This window comes from Ranitomeya imitator, chromosome 5 (genome assembly GCF_032444005.1).
Source record: "Ranitomeya imitator isolate aRanImi1 chromosome 5, aRanImi1.pri, whole genome shotgun sequence".
NCBI lineage: Eukaryota > Metazoa > Chordata > Amphibia > Anura > Dendrobatidae > Ranitomeya > Ranitomeya imitator.
This window is the reverse complement of record NC_091286.1, coordinates 515,703,332-515,727,285: the sequence shown is the minus strand read 5'-3', so window position 1 is coordinate 515,727,285 and position 23,954 is coordinate 515,703,332. Positions and strand designations below refer to the sequence as shown.

At 45.1% G+C, this 23,954-nt stretch overlaps 1 protein-coding gene across 1 annotated transcript in view; it reads left to right on the top strand.

Moving 5' to 3' along the window:
* LOC138638297 (mediator of RNA polymerase II transcription subunit 12-like protein) overlaps positions 1 to 23,954 on the top strand; it is a 268,574-nt gene that overhangs the window by 132,896 nt on the left and 111,724 nt on the right. Inside the window, exons 9-10 of the mRNA XM_069727500.1 lie at positions 15,154 to 15,303; positions 16,882 to 16,981. Of these exons, the coding sequence (XP_069583601.1) occupies positions 15,154 to 15,303; positions 16,882 to 16,981 (250 nt within the window). The remainder of the gene's footprint in view (positions 1 to 15,153; positions 15,304 to 16,881; positions 16,982 to 23,954) is intronic.

The following is a 23,954-nucleotide window of genomic DNA, read 5'->3' as shown; positions in this document are numbered from 1 at the left end:
CTTTTCCTTTGGGGTATTTCTCTGAGGCAAGGTAGGCTGATTTTCTATCTTCAGGCTAGCTAGTTTCTCAGGCTGTGCCGAGTTGCATAGGGAGCGTTAGGCGCAATCCACGGCTGCCTCTAGTGTGGTTGGAGAGGATTAGGGATTGCGGTCAGCAGAGTTCCCACGTCTCAGAGCTCGTTCTATATTTTTGCGTTATTGTCAGGTCACTGTATGTGCTCTGACCTTTATGTCCATTGTGGTACTGAATTACCTTATCATAACAGTACTGGAGGCCCAAAGTACTAATGATTCTCAATAGAGGGAAAAAAGAAGTTCTGAGACCATTTTTTTTTCTCTGCACTGTGTTTTGCCTTTTTTTCCCCTAGACATTTGGGTGGTTCAGGACACAGGTGTAGCGATGGACATTAAAGGTCTGTCTTCATGTGTGGATCAGCTCACGGCAAGAGTACAAAGTATTCAAGACTTTGTGGTTCAGAATTCTATGTTAGAACCGAGAATTCCTATTCCTGATTTGCTTTTTGGAGCTAGAACTAAATTTCTGAGTTTCAAAAATAATTGTAAACTATTTCTAGCTTTGAAACCTCGCTCCTCTGGTGACCCAGTTCAACAAGTTAGGATCATTATTTCTTTTTTACGTGGCGACCCTCAGGACTGGGCATTTTCTCTTGCGTCAGGAGATCCTGCATTAAGTAATATCGATGCGTTTTTCCTGGCTCTCGGATTGCTGTACGATGAACCTAATTCAGTGGATCAGGCAGAGAAAAATTTGCTGGCTCTGTGTCAGGGTCAGGATGAGATAGAGGTATATTGTCAGAAATTTAGAAAGTGGTCCGTACTCACTCAATGGAATGAAGGTGCACTCGTAGCTATTTTCAGAAAGGGTCTCTCTGAAGCCCTTAGGGATGTCATGGTGGGATTTCCTATGCCTGCTGGTCTGAATGAGTCTATGTCTTTGGCCATTCAGATCGGTCGACGCTTGCGTGAGCGTAAATCTGTGCACCATTTGGCGGTATTACCTGAGCTTAAACCTGAGCCTATGCAGTGCAATAGGACCTTGACCAGAGTTGAACGGCAAGAACACAGACGTCTGAATGGGCTGTGTTTCTACTGTGGTGATTCCACTCATGTTATCTCTGATTGTCCTAAGCGCACTAAGCGGTTGGTACGGTACAGTCAAAATTTCTTCTGTCCGTTACCTTGATCTGCTCTTTGTCATCGTATTCTGTCATGACATTTGTGGATTCAGGCGCTGCCCTGAATTTGATGGACTTGGAGTATGCTAGGCGTTGTGGGTTTTTCTTGGAGCCCTTGCAGTGTCCTATTCCATTGAGAGGAATTGATGCTACGCCTTTGGCCAAGAATAAGCCTCAGTACTAGACCCAGCTGACCATGTGCATGGCTCCTGCACATCAGGAGGTTATTCGCTTTCTGGTGTTGCATAATCTGCATGATGTGGTCGTGTTGGGGTTGCCATGGCTACAAGTCCATAATCCAGTATTAGATTGGAAATCCATGTCTGTGTCCAGCTGGGGTTGTCAGGGGTTACATGGTGATGTCCCATTTCTGACTATTTCGTCATCCACCCCTTCTGAGGTTCCAGAGTTCTTGTCTGATTACCGGGATGTATTTGATGAGCCCAAGTCCGATACCCTACCTCCGCATAGGGATTGTGATTGTGCTATCGATTTGATTCCTGATAGTAAATTCCCAAAAGGTCGACTGTTTAATTTGTCTGTGCCTGAGCACGCCGCTATGCGGAGTTATGTGAAGGAGTCCTTGGAGAAGGGGCATATTCGCCCATTATCGTCGCCATTGGGAGCAGGGTTCTTTTTTGTAGCCAAGAAGGATGGTTCGCTGAGACCTTGTATAGGTTACCGCCTTCTAAATAAGATCACGGTTAAATTTCAGTACCCCTTGCCGTTGTTATCTGATTTGTTTGCTCGGATTAAGGGGGCTAGTTGGTTCACCAAGATAGATCTTCGTGGTGCGTATAATCTTGTGCGTATTAAGCGAGGCGATGAATGGAAAACTGCATTTAATACGCCCGATGGCCATTTTGAGTGTCTTGTAATGCCATTCAGACTTGCCAATGCTCCATCAGTGTTTCAGTCCTTTATGCATGACATCTTCCGAGAGTACCTGGATAAATTCCTGATTGTGTACTTGGATGACATTTTGATCTTCTCGGATGATTGGGAGTCTCATGTGAAGCAGGTCAGAACGGTGTTTCAGGTCCTGCGTGCTAATTCTTTGTTTGTGAAGGGATCAAAGTGTCTCTTTGGTGTTCAGAAGGTTTCATTTTTGGGGTTCATCTTTTCCCCTTCTACTATCGAGATGGACCCTGTTAAGGTCCAAGCCATCCATGATTGGACTCAGCCGACATCTCTGAAAAGTCTGCAAAAGTTCCTGGGCTTTGCTAATTTTTATCGTCGCTTCATCTGCAATTTTTCTAGTATTGCTAAACCATTGACCGATTTGACCAAGAAGGGTGCTGATGTGGTCAATTGGTCTTCTGCTGCTGTGGAAGCTTTTCAAGAGTTGAAGCGTCGTTTTTCTTCTGCCCCTGTGTTGTGTCAACCAGATGTTTCGCTTCCATTCCAGGTCGAGGTTGATGCTTCTGAGATTGGAGCAGGGGCTGTTTTGTCGCAGAGAAGTTCTGATTGCTCGGTGATGAAACCATGCGCCTTCTTTTCCAGGAAGTTTTCGCCTGCTGAGCGAAATTATGATGTGGGCAATCGAGAGTTGCTGGCCATGAAGTGGGCATTCGAGGAGTGGCGTCATTGGCTTGAAGGAGCTAAGCATCGCGTGGTGGTCTTGACTGATCATAAGAACTTGACTTATCTCGAGTCTGCCAAGCGGTTAAATCCTAGACAGGCTCGTTGGTCGCTGTTTTTTGCCCGTTTTGACTTTGTGATTTCGTACCTTCCGGGCTCTAAAAATGTGAAGGCGGATGCTCTGTCTAGGAGTTTTGTGCCCGACTCTCCGGGTTTATCTGAGCCGGCGGGTATCCTCAAAGAGGGAGTAATTGTGTCTGCCATCTCCCCTGATTTGCGGCGGGTGCAGCAAAAATTTCAGGCTAATAAACCTGATCGTTGCCCAGCGGAGAAACTGTTTGTCCCTGATAGGTGGACGAATAAAGTTATCTCTGAGGTTCATTGTTCGGTGTTGGCTGGTCATCCTGGAATCTTTGGTACCAGAGAGTTAGTGGCTAGATCCTTTTGGTGGCCATCTCTGTCGCGGGATGTGCGTTCTTTTGTGCAGTCCTGTGGGATTTGTGCTCGGGCTAAGCCCTGCTGTTCTCGTGCCAGTGGGTTGCTTTTTCCCTTGCCGGTCCCAAAGAGGCCTTGGACACATATCTCTATGGATTTTATTTCAGATCTTCCCGTCTCTCAAAAGATGTCAGTCATTTGGGTGGTCTGTGATCGTTTCTCTAAGATGGTCCATTTGGTACCCTTGTCTAAATTACCTTCCTCCTCTGATTTGGTGCCATTGTTCTTCCAGCATGTGGTTCGTTTACATGGCATTCCAGAGAATATCGTTTCTGACAGAGGTTCCCAGTTTGTTTCGAGGTTTTCGCGAGCCTTTTGTGGTAGGATGGGCATTGACTTGTCTTTTTCCTCGGCTTTCCATCCTCAGACTAATGGCCAGACCGAACGAACCAATCAGACCTTGGAAACATATCTGAGATGCTTTGTTTCTGCTGATCAGGATGACTGGGTGTCCTTTTTGCCTTTGGCTGAGTTCGCCCTTAATAATCGGGCCAGCTCGGCTACCTTGGTTTCGCCGTTTTTCTGCAACTCTGGGTCCCATCCTCGTTTCTCTTCAGGGCAGGTTGAGTCTTCAGACTGTCCTGGTGTGGATACTGTGGTGGACAGGTTGCAGCAGATTTGGACTCATGTAGTGGACAATTTGACCTTGTCCCAGGAGAAGGCTCAACGTTTCGCTAATCGCAGACGCTGTGTGGGTCCCCGACTTCATGTTGGGGATTTGGTTTGGTTATCTTCTCGTCATATTCTTATGAAGGTTTCCTCTCCTAAGTTTAAACCTCGTTTCATTGGTCCGTATAGGATTTCTGAGATTCTTAATCCTGTGTCTTTTCGTCTGACCCTTCCAGATTCTTTTTCCATACATAACGTATTCCATAGGTCATTGTTGCGGAGATACGTGGTACCTATGGTTCCATCTGTTGATCCTCCTGCCCCGGTTTTGGTGGAGGGGGAGTTGGAGTATATTGTGGAGAAGATTTTGGATTCTCGTGTTTCAAGACGGAAACTCCAGTATCTGGTTAAGTGGAAGGGTTATGCTCAGGAAGATAATTCCTGGGTCTTTGCCTCTGATGTCCATGCTCCTGATCTTGTTCGTGCCTTTCATGTGGCTCATCCTGGTCGTCCTGGGGGCTCTGGTGAGGGTTCGGTGACCCCTCCTCAAGGGGGGGTACTGTTGTGAATTCTGTGGCAGAGCTCCCTCCTGTGGTCACAAGTGGTACTTCGGCTGATTCTCTCTGTGAGCTTCCGTTGGTGGAGGAAAGTGGTACTGCGGCTTCTGAGTTTCCTTCCTCAGGTGATGTGGTGAAGTCGTTAGGTGCTGCTCTATTTAACTCCACCTAGTGCTTTTATCCTGGCCTCCAGTCAATGTTCTAGTATTGGACCTGTTTCCTCCTGGATCGTTCCTGTGGCCTGCTGCTTTGCATAGCTAAGTTCCGCTTTGCTATTTTGTTTGCTGTTTTTTTTCTGTCCAGCTTGTCTAATTGTTTTTTCCTGCTTGCTGGAAGCTCTGGGACGCAGAGGGTGTACCTCCGTGCCGTTAGTTCGGTACGGAGGGTCTTTTTGCCCCCTTTGCGTGGTTTTTGTAGGGTTTTGTGTTGACCGCAAAGTTACCTTTTCTATCCTCGCTCTGTTCAGAAAGTCGGGCCTCACTTTGCTAAATCTATTTCATCTCTACGTTTGTCTTTTCATCTTAACTCACAGTCATTATATGTGGGGGCTGCCTTTTCCTTTGGGGTATTTCTCTGAGGCAAGGTAGGCTTATTTTCTATCTTCAGGCTAGCTAGTTTCTCAGGTTGTGCCGAGTTGCATAGGGAGCGTTAGGCGCAATCCACGGCTGCCTCTAGTGTGGTTGGAGAGGATTAGGGATTGCAGTCAGCAGAGTTCCCACGTCTCAGAGCTCGTTCTATGTTTTTGGGTTATTGTCAGGTCACTGTATGTGCTCTGACCTTTATGTCCATTGTGGTACTGAATTACCTTATCATAACACAAAACATCTCAGATATGTTTCCAAGGTCTGATTGGTTCGTTCAGTCTGGCCATTTGTCTGAGGATGGAAAGCCAAGGAAAAAGACAAATCAATGCCCATCCTAGCACAAAAGGCTCGCCAAAACCTCGAAACAAACTGGGAAACTCTGTCAGAAACGATGTTCTCTGGAATGCCATGTAAGCGAACCACATGCTGGAAGAACAATGGCACCAAATCAGAGGAGGAAGGTAATTTAGACAAGGGTACCAAATGGATCATCTTAGAGAAGCGATCACAAACTACCCAAATGACCGACATCTTTTGAGAGACGGGGAGATCCGAAATAAAATCCATAGAGATATGTGTCCAAGGCCTCTTCGGGATCGGCAAGGGCAAAAGCAACCCACTGGCACGAGAACAGCAGGGCTTAGCCCGAGCACAAATCCCACAGGACTGCACAAAAGAACGCACATCCCGCGACAGAGACGGCCACCAAAAGGATCTAGCCACCAAATCTCTGGTACCAAAGATTCCAGGATGACCAGCCAACACCGAACAATGAACCTCAGAGAACTTTATTCGTCCACCTATCAGGGACAAACAGTTTCTCTGCTGGGCAACGATCAGGTTTATTAGCTTGAAATTTTTGCAGCACCCGCCGCAAATCAGGTGAGATGGCAGACACAATTACTCCCTCTTTGAGAATACCCGCCTGCTCAGGCAAACCCGGAGAGTCGGGCACAAAACTCCTAGACAGGGCATCCGCCTTCACATTTTTAGAGCCCGGAAAGGTACGAAACCACAAAGTCAAAACGGGAGAAAAACAGCGACCAACGAGCCTGTCTAGGATTCAACCGTTTGGCAGACTCGAGATAAGTCAAGTTCTTGTGATCAGTCAAGACCACCACGCGATGCTTAGCTCCTTCAAGCCAATGACGCCACTCCTCGAATGTCCACTTCATGGCCAGCAACTCTCGATTGCCAACATCATAATTTCGCTCAGCAGGCGAAAATTTCCTGGAAAAGAAGGCGCATGGCTTCATCACCGAGCAATCAGCACCTCTTTGCGACAAAACAGCCCCCGCTCCAATTTCAGAAGCATCAACCTCAACCTGGAGCGGAAGCGAAACATCTGGTTGACACAACACAGGGGCAGAAGAAAAATGACGCTTCAACTCTTGAAAAGCTTCCACAGCAGCAGAAGACCAATTGACCACATCAGCACCCTTCTTGGTCAAATCGGTCAATGGTTTAGCAATACTAGAAAAATTACAGATGAAGCCATGATAAAAATTAGCAAAGCCAAGGAACTTTTGCAGACTCTTCAGAGATGTCGGCTGAGTCCAATCATAAATGGCCTGGACCTTAACAGGGTCCATCTCAATGGTAGAAGGGGAAAAAATGAACCCCAAAAATGAAATTTTCTGAACACCAAAGAGACACTTTGATCCCTTCACAAACAAAGAATTAGCACGCAGGACCTGGAACACCATTCTGACCTGCTTCACATGAGACTCCCAATCATCCGAGAAGACCAAAATATCATCCAAGTATACAATCAGGAATTTATCCAGGTACTCTCGGAAGATGTCATGCATAAAGGACTGAAATACTGATGGAGCATTGGCAAGTCCAAATGGCATAACTAGGTACTCAAAATGGCCCTCGGGCGTATTAAATGCAGTTTTCCATTCATCGCCCCGTTTAATACGCACAAGATTATATGTATCACGAAGATCTATCTTGGTGAACCAACTAGCCCCCTTAATCCGAGCAAACAAATCAGATAGCAGCGGCAAGGGGTACTGAAATTTGACCGTGATTTTATTTAGAAGGCGGTAATCAATACAAGGTCTCAGCGAACCATCCTTCTTGGCCACAAAAAAGAACCCTGCTCCCAATGGCGACGACGACGGCCGAATATGACCCTTCTCCAAGGATTCTTTTACGTAACTCCGCATAGCGGCGTGCTTAGGCACAGATAAATTAAACAGTCGACCCTTCGGAAACTTACTAGCAGGAATCAACTCGATAGCACAATCACAATCCCTATGCGGAGGTAGGGCATTGGACTTGGGCTCATCGAATACATCCCGGTAATCAGACAAGAACTCTGGGACCTCAGAAGGGGTGGATGATGAGATAGACAGAAATGGAACATCACCATGTACCCCCTGACAACCCCAGCTGGACACAGACATAGATTTCCAATCTAATACTGGGTTATGGATTTGTAGCCATGGCAACCCCATCACGACCACATCATGCAGATTTTGCAACACCAGAAAGCGAATATCCTCCTGGTGCGCAGGAGCCATGCACATGGTCAGCTGGGTCCAATACTGAGGCTTATTCTTGGCCAAAGGCGTAGCATCAATTCCTCTCAATGGAATAAGACACTGCAAGGGCTCCAAGACAAACCCACAGTGCCTGGCAAACTCTAAGTCCATCAAATTCAGGGCAGCGCCTGAATCCACAAATGCCATGACAGAATAGGAAGACAAAGAGCAGATCAAAGTAACGGACAAAAGAAATTTCGACTGTACCGTACCAATGGTGGCAGACTTTGCGAACCGCCTAGTGCGCTTAGGACAATCGGAGATAGCATGAGTGGAATCACTACAGTAGAAACACAGCCCATTCTGACGTCTGTGTTCTTGCCTTTCAGCTCTGGTCAAAGTCCTATCGCACTGCATAGGCTCAGGTTTATGCTCAGATAATACCGCCAAATGGTGCACAGATTTACGCTCACGCAAGCGTCGACCGATCTGAATGGCCAAAGACATAGACTCATTCAGACCAGCAGGCATAGGAAATCCCACCATGACATCCTTAAGGGCTTCAGAGAGACCCTTTCTGAAGATTGCTGCCAAAGCACATTCATTCCATTGAGTGAGCACAGACCACTTTCTAAACTTCTGACAATAAATCTCTATCTCATCCTGACCCTGACACAGAGCCAGCAAATTTTTATCTGCCTGATCCACTGAATTAGGTTCGTCGTACAGCAATCCGAGCGCCAGAAAAAACGCATCAATATTACATAATGCAGGATCTCACATAGAATTCTGAATATTTTGTACTCTTGCAGTGAGAAGATCCACACATGAAGACAGACCTTTAATGTCCATCACCACACCTGTGTCCTGAACCACCCAAATGTCTAGGGGAAAAAAAAGGCAAAACACAGTGCAAAGAAAAAAAAATGGTCTCAGAACTTCTTTTTTCCCTCTATTGAGAAGCATAGTACTTTGGGCCTCCAGTACTGTCATGAATAGGTAATTCAGAACCACAATGGACCTTGAAGTTCAGAGCACACCAGTGACCTGACAAAACCCACAAAACATAGGACGACCTCTGAGACGTGGAAACTCTGCTGACCGCAATCCCTAAACCTATCAAACCACACTAGAGGTAGCCGTGGATTGCGCCTAACGCTCCCTATGCAACTCGGCACAGCCTGAGAAACTAGCTAGTCCTGAAGATAGAAAAATAAGCCTACCTTGCCTCAGAGAATTTCCCCAAAGGAAAAGGCAGCCCCCCACATATAATGACTGTGAGTAAAGATGAAAATACAAACTCAGAGATGAAATAGATTTAGCACAGTGAGGCCCGACTTACTGAATAGACAGAGGGTAGGAAAGATAGCTTTGCGGTCAACACAAAAACCTACAAACAACCACGCAGGGCAAAAAGACCCTCCGCACCGACTAACGGTACGGAGGTGCTCCCTCTGCGTCTCAGAGCTTCCAGCAAGCAAGCAGAACCAAAAAAGCAAGCTGGACAGAAAATATAGCAACAAAAGTAACACAAGCAAAACTTAGCTTATGCTGAGCAGACAGGCCACAGGAACGATCCAGGAGGAAGCAAGACCAATACTAGAACATTGACTGGAGGCCAGGATCAAAGCACTAGGTGGAGTTAAATAGAGCAGCACCTAACGACCTAACCTCATCACCTGAGGAAGGAACCTCAGAAGCCGCAGTACCACTCGTGACCACAGGAGGGAGCTTGATCACAGAATTCACAACAGAGCGCTCAGCTGTTATCGGAGGTATAAAGTTTACCGGTCACTCATGTCAGTTGATGGGACAACTGGTCCCATCATTCGACACCTTCGGAGGAATTCGGAAAGGTCGTAAGTATGTTGTAATTGAGATTACTAAAGGAGTCTGTGCCATTTTTTCAATTAAAGGACTTTATCTTGGTGTCTGTGTTTTCATACAGTGTGACTATAGGGTTAGTAATGGGGACGTCTTATTGACACCTCTCCATTACTAACCTTGGGGCTTGATGTCACTGGATAGTACATAGGTGACATCAACCCCCCAACTATCAACTCACTTGCCACCACTACAGGGCAAGTGGGAAGAGCTGGGCAAAGCGCCAGAATTGGCGCATCTAATAGATGTGCCATTTCTGGAGGCTGCGGGCTGCTATTTTTTGGATGGGGGTCCATATCCATTGCCCCTTACCAGCCTGAAAATACCAGCCCCCAGTTGTCTGCTTTAGCAAGGCTGGTTGTCAAAAATGGGGGGACCTATGCTATTTAAAAAAAATATATATTTTTAAATAATTAAATATGGCGTGTAGACCCCTCTATTTTTGATAAGTAGCCTTGCTGAAACTGACAGCTGAGGGTTGCAGCCCGCAGCTGTGAGTTTTGCCTGGCTGGTTAACAAAAATACAGGAGAACCCACGCCAGGTTCGTTAAAAATTATTTATTTACAGTGCAGGAGTGGCGGATGAATGCTCTCATCCGCCGCACCTGCTCTCGCTGTTATTAGCGGCAGAAGGTGTCAGATGATGGGAGCAGTTGTCCCATCAGATGACACCAGTAAACTTTATACCTCCGATCACAGCTGAGCACTCCGCTGTCTTTTGACAGCGTGAGAACCGCGGCTTTCTGAGTGGCGAGGATGATTTCCCCACCGATCAGAAGCGGTGTTTTCCGCACTGTCATGAACACTTCCTGATGAAGTCTGTGTTCGGTGTCCATGCCCAAACAGTAGGTGTTCAGTACGGATGCTGAACTTTACTGTTTGGGATAGCCCATCTTTACTCCCTATGGATAGAACTGTATTGCAAGTACAGCAATTTGTGGATGACCGCATCACGTGAATTAGCCTGAATATATGTTGGGATTCCCAACAAACAGACAATATCTGCATGTGTTCACGTTGACTAACAGCCACAAATTGTGCAGCTGCGGCGGCACAAACATAACACTGGGGAACACAATTTTTTAAGAGTTAGGTCAGACAACTGTTCTTAATTAATTTTTGGATGCTGAATCCAGAAATGATCTCAGTTTTTCTCTATCACGTCAAGTTTTTGAACTATAGGATTTTTGTCTTCTCAAAACTATGTAAACTACTGTACCTAAAAAGTGTTGTTGTTTTTTTAAATAGTACAAATATGAAAAAAAATGAAATATATAAGAAATAGGCATGACAAAGTTGTGACTACTCTTACAAGTTGCCACGTAGCTCTATATGAGTCGAATTGTAATCAGATAGCAAGTCTTATTACAGATAACAGTGCAATTGTGCTTCTCTGGCAGGTAAGTTGTGTAGGAAAAACTTGACGTGTTAGAAAAAAACTGACTACATTTTTGGAATTAGCATGCCAATTTTAGTATAAATCAGCTCAAAAACCTAACTCAACAGAAATTTTTTTTCAAATTGTTCCCCTAATCTATGAGCATGCCCAAGATACTCGGAGAATACCCAAGTATGCTCGGAAAACTCGAGTAATGAGCACACTCGCTCATCACTAGTAATCAGTCCACATGATTAATTAATATTGTATTTAACTAATTGCTTACAACCATAAGGTCTGCACACTATGGTAAATACATATTATTATTATATATATGTCCCCGATCATGGGCCCCTCCTCTTATACGGTATATGTCCCCATCCTGGTATATATGTCCCCCATCCTGGTATATATGTGCCTCATTCTTCCACTGTTCTCTAACACAGGGGTCCCCAACTCCAGTCCTCAAGGCCCACCAACAGGTCATGTTTTCAGGATTTCCTTTGCATTGCACAGGTGATGCAATTATTACCTGGGCAAGACTAAGGAAATCCTGAAAACATGACATGTTGGTGGGCCTTGAGGACTGGAGTTGGGGACCCCTGCTCTAACACATAAAAAAATAGACGATCCTACTCACATTGCTCTAGCTCCAACACCATGTATTGTCCTTTTCTGTAGCAAGAATCTGACTTCAGCATGCAAGCAATGGGCAGAGTATGACACATGACTCTGATTGGCCAGCAGCTTGTATTGCAGTGCAATGACCCGGTGGAACTCTGCACTGCAATGCATTTCAGTTGAATGTGTTTCCTCGGACGCACATCCTGCTGAAATAGGCACCAGAGGGCCCACTCCACCTCTTGGCCCGATGGCAGTCACACCCTCTGCCACCACAATCATTACATCCCTGGGTGGACTGTATGTCTAGGTTATGATCTGAAATCACACTTTCCCCTGTCCCCAAAATCCGCTGCCTCGGAGTAACCCTTGATTCTGCCCTATCCTTCAAACCGCACATCCAAGCTCTCGCCTCCTCCTGTCGCCTTCAGCACAAAAATATTTCCAGAATCTGTCCTTTCCTCAACCCACACTCTACCAAAATGCTCATGCATGCCCTAATCATCTCCCACCTCGACTACTGCAACATACTCCTCTGTAGCCTACGTTCTAACACTCTTGCACCCCTCCAGTCCATCCTTAACTCTGCTGCCCGACTAATTAATCTCTCTCCTCGCTACACTCCTGCTTCACCTCTTTGCAAATTCCTTCACTGGCTCCCAATTTCCCAGAGTATCCAGTTTGAATTACTAACTCTGACCTACAAAGCCATCCATAACCTTTCTCCGCCGTATATTTCCACACTAATCTCTCAATATCTTCCCTCATGTAATCTCCGGTCCTTCCAAGACCTCCTCCTCTCCTCCACGCTTATTCGCTCCTCACTCAATCGCCTCCAAGACTTCTCCCGAATATCACCCATCCTCTGGAATTCTGTGCTCCAACACATCCGGTCATCCACTACTTTTGGATCCTTCAAAAGAAACATGAAAACCCACCTCTTCAAGGAAGCTTATAGCCTGTAAAGACCACACGGCCACCTCAACACCATTGGAGCTACTGCAACTCTCGACCTACTGTCTCCTTCCCCATAATCCTGTAGAATGCAAACCCGCAAGGGCAGGGTCCTCTCCCCTCTGTATCAGTCTGTCATTGTTAGTTTTGTTTACTGTAAGTGATATTTGTATTTTGATGTAAATCCTTCTCATGTACAGCACCATGGAATTAACAAAATCTACTATATAAAGCTGAATGTGTGTATGTGTGTGTGTGTGTGTGTATGTGTGTATGTGTGTATGTATGTCCGGGATTGGCATCTGCACCGTCGCAGCTACAGCCACAAAATTTTGCACAGTCACACGTCTGGACCCCGAGAGCGTCATAGGCTATGTTGTGAGGTGAAATTTTAACCACGCGCGTTCCAATTCACCAAACAATTTTCCCCCATTCTACATAATGGGGAAAAAAGTGAAAGGAAAAGTGTTAGAGGCGTCGCAGCTACAGAAACAAAATTTTGCACAGTCACACGTCTGGACCCTGAGAGCGTCATAGGCTATGTTGTGAGGTGAAATTTTAACCCCGCGCTTTCCAATTCACCAAACAATTTTGCCCCTATCTACATAATGGGGAAAAAAGTGAAAGGAAAAGTGTTGGAGGCGTCGCAGCTACAGAAACAAAATTTTGCACAGTCACACGTCTGGACCCCGAGAGCGTCATAGGCTATGTTGTGAGGTGAAATTTTAACCCCCTGCGTTCCAATTCACCAAACTATTTTTCCCCTATCTACATAATGGGGAAAAGTGAAAGGAAAAGTGTTGGAGGCAAATTGACAGCTGCCAGATGTGAACAAGTGGGACTTAAAGAATGAGAGCGATGGCGCCAAAGAGTATATACCGATTAGTTGCTAAGGTGGGGCCCCGACATGGGATACTCACCACACACGAGGATATAAACACACACACAAAATGCGCCACACAGTACCACATGCTTGAACACATATTACCCTCAGCACACATTTCACCACACATACACCAACCTCGCCACATAAAAGTCGAAACACAAAAGTCGCCGCTCAAAACTCGCCACGCGCAAAACTCGCCACATGCAAAAACTAGGCTCACGCAAAACTCGCCGCAAGTGCAAAACTCACCTCATGGAAAACTCACCACACGCAAAACTTGCACACGCGGAAAAATTGCCACATGCACAAAATTTGCAACACATGCAAAAGTTGCCTCACACAAAACTTGCACATACTCAAAAGGCACCAGACATAAAACTCACCACGCGCAAAACTCGCCATGCGCAAAACTTGCTGCACACAACTTGCTACACTAACCTGTCACATGCAACTCGACACACAAAAAGCTGCTACACGCATGTTGCCACACAAAACTCATCTCACAAAAGTCGCTACATGCATGTCGCCACACGCAAGTCAACTTGACAAACGAAACTCGCCCTAAAACACAAACAAGTCTGGTATTATCCTTCAAAAATAAAAATCTGATTAATAAGCAGACAAACTACAAGAGCAACAACTGTACAATATAGGAAATACGGCAGCTGTCAGTCACATGACCTGTCTATTATGTGTATGTGTGAGCTAATATATACTGCCAGGGGGAGGGCTTCCTGTTGGCTGGGGATTTATCAGGCTGCCAATTTATCTTACAAATACTGAGGTAAAAATACTGAGCAAATAACGTGTTAATGAGGTCTAATACAGGAGATCACACAGGTATGTACTATATACAGGGGAGATGACACACAGATATATACAATATACAGGAGAGATGACACACAGGTATATACTATATAGAGGAGGAGATGACATACAGGTACATACTATATACAGGAGGAGATGACATACAGGTATATACTATATACAGGAGGAGATGACACACAGGTATATACTATATACAGGAGCAGATTACCTACAGGTATATACTATATACAGGAGGAGATGACATACAGGTATATGCTATATATAGAAGATGACATACAGGTATATACTATATACAGGAGGAGATGACACACATATATATACTATATACAGGGGAGATGACACACAGGTATATACTATATACAGGAGGAGATGACATACAGGTATATTCAATATATAGAAGGAGATGATATACAGGTATATACTATATATAGTAGGAGATGACATACAGGTATGTACTATATATAGGAGGAGATGACATACAGGTATATACTATATATAGGAGGAGATGACATACAGGTATATACTATATACAGGGGAGATGAGACACAGCAGGTATATACTATATACAGGGGAGATGACATACAGGTATATACTATATACAGGAGATGACATACAGGTGTATACTATATATAAGGGAGATGACAAACGTATATACTGAGGTGAAAATGAGGTGTGAGGTGAAAATGAAAAGGTGTGAGTGCAAAATGAGAGGAGTGAGGGAAAATAGTGTAGTGATCGGAAAATGACAGATGTGAGGTCGAAATGACAAGTGTTAGGCGGGAATGAGAGGAGTGAGGGAGAAAATGAGAGATGTGAGGGGGGAAAATGAGAGATGTGATGGGGAAAATGAGAGATATGAGGGGGAAAATGAAAGATGTGATTGGGAAAATGAGAGGCGTGATGGGAAAATAAGAGACATGAGGTGCTATAACTAACCACAGATATTTACTATGCCCAGGCAACGCCGGGCTCTTCAGCTAGTAAATAATAATAATAATGATCTGTCATTACTTGATGAACAATATAAACTGCAGCATTATAACTTATGAGTATCATAAACCATTTCACAATAACATTGCTTTCTGCAGGCTATCACTCTTTGCTGTCCAAGTGCCTTGGTGTGGAACTATTCCACAAATGAAAGTAAAAACACAAATCCAGGTTCTCCACTGGATCTACTTCAGGTTGCCCCATCCAGCCTGCCGATGCCTGGTGGAAACTCGCCATTTAACCAACAGGTATGCATTACTGTTTGAAACTGGGCAAATTCCTGCGGTTTACTACTAGAAACTTTACATACACTACTAAAATAAATGACATTAACTTCATTAAGTAGTAAGGCTTTGAGGTGATGCAGTCAGAAGATTCAAGAATGCTTATAGTCATACTAAACACACTTGCTGTATACTATATTTTTCTACGCAGACCAGATTTAGAAAATGTTTATTATTTTGTCTATTCTTGGCATTATTAGTAATTTTGCACTAATGTTTGAGAGATTAAGTTGCTGTAAAAATATTACCAAACTCTTAAAAAGGGATTTTTGCTTTTGATAGACCTAATATTTGTCTGTTGCAACTATTCCTAACCATACCACTCTACATACTTGTACGCTTGGTGTGGGGAGAGGTGGCATACTTTGCTACCAGAGACCCCTAGAAGAAGTTTGTTACTTGAAGACAAAGGTGGACATGTTGAAATTCAGCATGCCCAATTTCAGTTTCTCTCTGACGTGCTATATGAATGTCAGCAGAAAATCTCATACACATCGGATGATCAGCCAGTCCGCTTGAAATTTCAAAAGGTTTGGCCTACATAAGTCTTTTGTGTATGGCCTTCATTAGTCAGAGCCACATGATCAACTGAGTGAGGGATTGCCCTCTGCTAGAACCGACCAAAATTATTTATTTGTGGAAGAACTCATTGTTCACAATAGTAGTGCTCTGCTCTGAATATAAGAGTTTTAAATAGGACACCCCCTCCTTTAACCCCAAATCGGCTTATAAGCCGGGTTTGAATTAAAAAGGTAATTCTTTTTAAATGTGTTTACCAAACCAGAGCAGCTCTTGGTAAATTATAGGCCATTGTACGGGTCAATTTTAATTTTGTTTAGGCCATTCTGATCAGCCTTGTGAACAATTTAAGTAATGTTTCAGAGCTATATTATATTGCAAGGAGATAGTCAAAAGTTGGTGCCAGTTGTGTGATACTTCAATTTTGTGATAAAAGTCTTAGATTCATCAAATACATTACACCCGTCTACAAAAAAAAAAAAAAAAAAAAATTAACAGATTTAGGGTATTTTGAGGGTCCAGATTAAAAAAAATCCCATTCATTTTGCTGCATTGGTTCTAGTTTTTGAGATAATTCATCCATGAAAATAATGCATCCACCCAATGTGACTTGTGTGTTATAACAAACGCAATAGCTTTTGGTCTTTTGCCTTAACAGTGTCTTAGGTAATGAACTATCACTTTTATTTATTTTGTATTTCAATTTGTAGGCTTATAAAAGCCAATTTTTGAAACCAGAATTCTACTTTAAGTATTTAATTAGCTATTAAATATCTCAGAAACTAGAGCTAATCTGGAAAAACCGAAGTCATATTCTTAATTAGCACCAGAAACTTAATATAAAACCGTTCAGACATTATTGGCACCAAAATCACTGTATACCAGTGTTACCATTCCATTGGGAAGCATAAACAATTTTGTATAAGGTCTTGAGAGAATGCAATATTTGTCATGCACATTTTTTTTTGTAACTCAAATCATAACAAGTAGAAATTTCAATCAAAACAATATAATCATTTTTAGGTTCGAGCTAAAATTCACGAAGTTGAACAACAGATTAAACAAAGAGGCCAGGCTGTGGAAGTCCGGTGGTCCTTTGACAAGTGCCAAGAATCCGCCGCAGGTAAAGTGGACCTAACTCACATTATTATTGAAAACCCTAACACATCACAATATATGCAAAGACACAGGACACTATTCACACATCACACAATGCACATGATGCGATTGGAGTCTTCAAGCTTCCGCACAGTCCATCACCCTTAGAAGAGTACAATCAGGGCCACCATCAGGGCATTACTGCCATTACTGGTGTATGGGGCCTGGTGAGCAGAAGCAAAGAGTGGGGGGCGGGACATGGTGAGGCACGGCCTGGCAGACTGCTTGGCATGCTGGGGCCTGGGATCATTACTTTACTTTACGTTATTAAGCCCTGGAGCCCCAGTCACTCACAGCCACAGTTACGTACATTATATGGCCACAGCAGAAGGGGCCGTCCACATCTGACATCAGTGGCATCAGACACTGCCCACCTGCCCTCTGTTCCTAAGCTGCCAGCATGAACTGGGCCCTTGTGGCACATTATATGCAGTAGTTGAGGGGCCAAAAATGATGAGGGCCCATCCAACCTCAAATTCAATCATCCTATCTCTCATTTCCTGACCCGCTGGCCTACCCACCTGCTTTTCTTCTTGTGCCCCCCTCCCTGCTTGTGCAGTATGAAGTTGGAGGCCATCTCTGTCTGATGCCTGCCTGCAAACTACTAAGTATTATTAAATTCAACCCTACTGACTGCTGCCTGTCTGCCTGCATTGAGGTACAATTGCCTGTCTTAAACAGGATTTTCTAGTAGCCTAATACTTTTCCCCTATACACCACATATGGGATAATTATTATGGCCAGTTCACATGGCAAATATTATTATCACAATCTGGTTTCAATTACGTTAAAAATGTATTTGACTCGTTCCCATAAAAAAAAAAAAGAAAAATATACCTAAAAATAGTATTAGGTATTTTAATAAATTTTTAATAGGTTAGAGTAGAGAAGGGCATGACCAAAAAAGTCTACCTTGTCGTGGTGGCTGCAAAAAAAAACTTTTCTACAAAACAAAAGTTGATGGCTATTTACAGTTGTGCTCAAAAGTTTACATACCCCAGCAGAATTTTTGCTTTATTGCCTTTTTTCATGAATAGCACCAAAACTTTTTCTTCACTCGTGGTTAGTGGTTGGGTGAAGCCATTTATTGTCAAATGACTGTGTTTTCTCTTGTCAAATCATAATGACAACCCAAAACATCCAAATGACCCTGATCAACAGTTCACATACCTTGGTGATTTTGGCCTGATAACATGTACAGAAGTTGACACAAATGGGTTTAAATGGCTACTAAAGGTAACATCCTCATCTGTGACATGTTTGCTGGTAATCAGTGTGTGTGTGCATAAAAGCTGAGTGAGTTTCTGGGATCCAGATAGACTCTTACATCTTTCATCCAGTCACTGACAATTCTAGATTGTGATTCATTGGGAAAGCAAAAGAATTGTCAATGGGTCTATGGAAAAAGGTAGTTGAACTGTGGAAAACAGGAATAGGATACAAAAAGATATCTAACGAATTGATAATGCCAGTCAGCAGCGTTCAAACTGTGATTAACAAATGGAAAATCAGGGGCTCTGTAAAAGCAAAACCACGGTCAGTTAGACCAACAAAAATATCATCCACAACTGCCAGAAAAATTGTTTGGGATGCAAAGAAAAACCCACAAATAACATCAGCTGAAATACAAGACTCTGAAAACTAGTGGTGTGGCTGTTTCAAGATGCACAATAAGGAGGCACTTGAAGAAAAATGGGCTGCATGGTCGACACAAAGTATCTTGCCTACAATATGCAAAGCAGCACAGCGACAAGCCTCAAAACTTCTGGATCAAGGTAATTTGGAGTGATGAGAAAATTTTTTTAATTTTTTGGCCACAACCATAAACGATACATTTGGAGAGAGGTCAACAAGGCCTATGATGAAAGGAACATCATTCCTACTGTAAAGCACAAAGGTGGATTGCTGATGTTTTGGGGCTGCCCATGGGACATACTTGGACATTCCAACATGACAACGATCCAAAACACAGTCAGTCTCCTGACCTCAATATCATTGAGCCTCTCTGGGTTGATCACAAGTGCTCAGTTCATGCTAGACAGCCCAGGAATTTAGAGGAATTGGAGGCTTTTTGCCAAGAAGAGTGGGCAGCTTTACCATCTGAGAAAATAAAGAACCTCATCCACAACTACCACAAAAGACTTCAAGCTGTCATTGATGTTAGAGGGAGAAATACACGGTATTAAGAATTGGGGTATGTGAACTTTTGATAAGAGTCATTTGGAATATTTTGGGTTGTCATCTATAATATAAGGCTGGGAGCGTCACTCTGTCCAAAGCCTTTATAGACTGTGCAAGCGCAAGCGCCGGCTCAGTCTGGACCCCACAGAGTGACGCTCCCAGGAAATCGCGGTATGCGTAACCACGGAACACATACCGCGATCTCCAACGGAGAAGCAGGGATGTGCCAGGAGGGTGAGTATGTTCTATTTTCCTGTCCCGTTCCACCGATGCGCGCCGCTCCGTCCTCCACATCCTCTGCCTGTGACGTTCACAGTTCAGAGGGCGCGATGACGTGCTTAATGCGCGCCGCCTCTGACTGAACAGTCACAGCCAGAGGAGCCGGAAGATGAAGCGGCGCGTAGCGCTGGATCAGGGCCAAGTGACTAGAGCAAGTGCCGGGGACCTGAGCCAGCGGCGACTCCGGCACCTGACCCCCACAGCGTGCCAGTGTCCCCGCCTGCTCAGGCCCCCCAGCACTCGGCGCCCAGCGACGATAGGTGAGTATGTTTTGTTTTTTTATTGCATCAGCATACAGGGCATATAATCCTATGGAGCATCTTATGGGGGCCATCACCCATAATAGATCAGCAAACAGGCCATATACTATGGAGTATCTTATGGGGGCCATCAACCATAACGGAGCAGCATACAGGGCAAATAATCCTATGGAGCATCTTATGGGGGCCATCAACCATAATGGAGCATCATACATGGCATATAATCCTATGGAGTATCTTATGGGGGCCATCAACCATAATGGATCAGCATACAGGGCATATAGTACTATGGAGCGTCTTATGGGGGCCATCAACCATAATGGATCAGCATACAGGGCATATAATCCTATGGAGGATCTTATGGGGGCCATCAACCATAATGGAGCAGCATACAGGCATATAATACTATGGAGCATCTTATGGGGGCCATCAACCATAATGGAGCAGCATATGAGGCATATACTATGGAGCATCTTATGGGGGCCATCAACCATAATGTAGCAGCATATGAGGCATATACTATGGAGCATCTTATGGGGGCCATCAACCATAATGGAGCAGCCCATGAGGCATATACTATGGAGCATCTTATGGGGGCCAACAACCTTTATGGAGCAGCGTATGGGGCATATGGATGGGAGCAGCAAATTACAGAACGGTGGCGCAGGATGGGAGCAGCACATTACAGAACTGTGGCGCAGGATGGGAGCAGCACATGAGAGAATAGGGCAGCACATGACAGAACGGGGGTGCAGGATGGCAGCAGCACATGACAGAACGGGGTGCAGGATGGAAGCAGCACATTACAGAACGGGGGCGCAGGATGGGAGCAGCACATGACAGGATGGGAGCACAGGATGGAAGCAGCAAATGACAGAATGGAGGCGCAGGATGGGTGCAGCACATGTCAGAATGGGGGCGCAGGATGGGAGCAGCATATGACAGAATGGGGCCGCAGGATGGTAGCAGCACATGACAGAACTGGGGTGTAGGATGGGAGCAGTACATGACAGAATGGGGGCTCAAGATGTGAGCAGCGCATGACAGCATGGGGGCACAGGATGGGAGCAGCACATGACAGAATGGGGGCTAGGATGGGAGCAGTACATGACAGAATGGGGGCGCAGGATGGGAGCAGCACATGACAGAACGGGGGAGCAGGATGGGAGCAGCACATGACAGGATGGAGGCACAAGATAGGAGCAGCACATGGCAGGATAAGGGCGCAGGATGGGATCAGCATGTGACAGAATGGGGGCGTAGGATGAGAGCAGCACATGAAAGGATGGGGCGCAGGATGGAAGCAGCACATAGCCAAAATGGAGGCGCAGGATGGGAGCAGCACATGACAGCATGTGAGTGCAGGATGCAAGCACTACATGACAGGATGAGGGCGCAGGATGGGACCAGCACATGACAGCATGGGGGTGCAGGATGGGAGCACCACATGACAGCATGGGGGCGCAGGATGGGAGCACATGACAGGATGAGGGCTCAGGAAGATAGTAGCACATAACAGGATGGGGGTGCATGATGGTAGCAGCACATGACAGGATTGGGGTGGAGTAAGGGAGCACCACATGACAGCATTGGCATACAGGATGGGACCACCACATGACAGGATTGGGGTACAGGATGGGAGCATGTGACAGGATTAGTGCTCAGGAAGACAGTAGCACATCACGAGATGGAGGCACACAAAACAGGATGGGGGCTGCACATAACAGGATGGGGGCGCAAGATGGTAGCAGCACATGACAAGATTAGTGCGCAGGATGGAAGCAACACATACCAGGATGGAGACCATATACCAATATAAATGCTCGCCACTGGGCGTAGAACGGGTTCAATAGCTAGTTATGATTTAAAAAGAGAAAACACAGTAGTTTACCGCTAAATGTCTTCACCCAACCACTAACCATGAATGAAGAAAAAGTTTTGGTGTTATCATTTTCTCTAAAAAAAGACCAAGAAAACAAAAATTCTGCTGGGGTATGTAAACTTTTGTGCACAACTGTATGTGATCTGGTGTTCGATGGGAACTGTTAATGTGTGATTGGTGATGACTAGTGTTGAGCATTCCGATACCGCAAGTATCGGGTATCGGCCGATACTTGCGGTATCGGAATTCCGATACCGAGATCCGATACTTTTGTGGTATCGGGTATCGGTATCGGATACATAGAGATGTGTAAAATAAAGAATTAAAATAAAAAATATTGATATATTTACCTCTCCGGCGGCCCCTGAACTCAGCGCGGGTAACCGGCAGGCTTCTTTGTTCAAAATCAGCGCTTTTAGGACCTGAGAATCACGTCCCGGCTTCTGATTGGTCGCGGGCCGCCCATGTGACCGGCACGCGACCAATCACAAGCCGCGACGTCACCGCAAGCTATTAGCGCGCTCTTTTTTGAAAAATGAGCGCGTTAATGACTTTCAAATACGTAGCGGCTTGTGATTGGTCGCGGCCACGTGACCAATCACAAGCCGCGACGTCACCGCAAGCTATTAACGCGCTCATTTTTAAAAATGAGCGCGTTAATAGCTTGCGGTGACGTCGCGGCTTGTGATTGGTCGCGGCTACGCGACCAATCACAAGCCGCTACGTCTTTGAAAGCCATTAACGCGCTCATTTTTAAAAATGAGCGCGTTAATAGCTTGCGGTGGCGTCGCGGCTTGTGATTGGTCGCGTGGCCGCGACCAATCACAAGCCGCTACGTCTTTGAAAGTCATTAACGCGCTCATTTTTCAAAAAAGAGCGCGCTAATAGCTTGCGGTGACGTCGCGGCTTGTGATTGGTCGCGTGCCGGTCACATGGGCGGCCCGCGACCAATCAGAAGCCGGGACGTGTTTCTCAGGTCCTAAAAGCGCTGATTTTGAACAAAGAAGCCTGCCGGTTACCCGCGCTGAGTTCAGGGGCCGCCGGAGAGGTAAATATATCAATATTTTTTATTTTAATTCTTTATTTTACACATCCCTATGGATCCCAGGGCCTGAAGGAGAGTTTCCTCTCCTTCAGACCCTGGGAACCATGAGAATACCTTCCGATACTTGATGTCCCATTGACTTGTATTGGTATCGGATATCGGTATCGGCGATATCCGATATTTTTCGGGTATCGGCCGATACTATCCGATACCGATACTTTCAAGTATCGGACGGTATCGCTCAACACTAGTGATGACTTGTTGCAGAAGTGGATTTTTTTTAAGAATGGGCGGTGGCGCTGTGGAAGGTTCGAGGAGTGGACGTGGAGCTGTCATGTGTTGTGAATTCTGTTGTCGAACTCCCTCCTGTGGTCGTGAATGGTACTTTGGCGAGTTCTGTCCATGGACTCCCTCTGGTGGCTGTGAGTGAAGCTGCTGCTTCTGAGGTTCCTTACACAGGAGACGTGGTTTATCCTTTGGTTGGCTGCTCTATTTAACTCCACTCAGATCGTTACTCCATGCCAGCTGTCAATGTTCCTGCATTGGTTCAGTTCGCTCTTGGATCTTTCTGGTGACCTGTCTTCTCCAGCAGAAGCTAAGTTCCTGATAGTTATTATTTGTTCATTGTTTCCTTGTCCAGCTGGTTATCATGATTTTGTCTTGCTAGCTGGAAGCTCTGGGATGCAGAGTGGCATCTCTGCACCGTTAGTCGGTGCGGAGGTCTTTTTGCACACTCTGCGTGTTTTTTTGTAGTTTTTTGTGCTGACCGCAAAGATACCTTTCCTATCCTCTGTCTGTTTAGTAAGTCTGGCCTCCCTTTGCTGAATCCTGTTTCATTTCTGTGTTTGTGACTTTCATCTTTACTCACAGTCAATATATGTGGGGGGCTGCCTTTTCCTTTGGGGAATTTCTCTGAGGCAAGGTAGGCTTTATTTTCTATCTCTAGGGCTAGCTAGCTCTTAGTGCTGTGAAGAGGCGTCTAGGGAGAGTCAGGAACGCTCCACGGCTATTTCTAGTTGTTGTGATAGGATTAGGGCCTGCGGTCAGCAGAGCTCCCACATCCCAGAGCTTGTCCTGTGTGAGTTTAACTATCAGGTCGTGCCTGGTGCTCCTAACCACCAGGTCATAACAGTCATGCTGGGGTGGAGCCTGGGCGGAATCTCAAGGGGATAAGCAAAAGGAAGTGGCCAAAAGGCCAGAACAAACGACCAAAAGAGTCCGTATATAAATATATACCAAAATTACTTTATTAGAAAAAAATACAAAGGACAATATAGACACAGGATAAAGA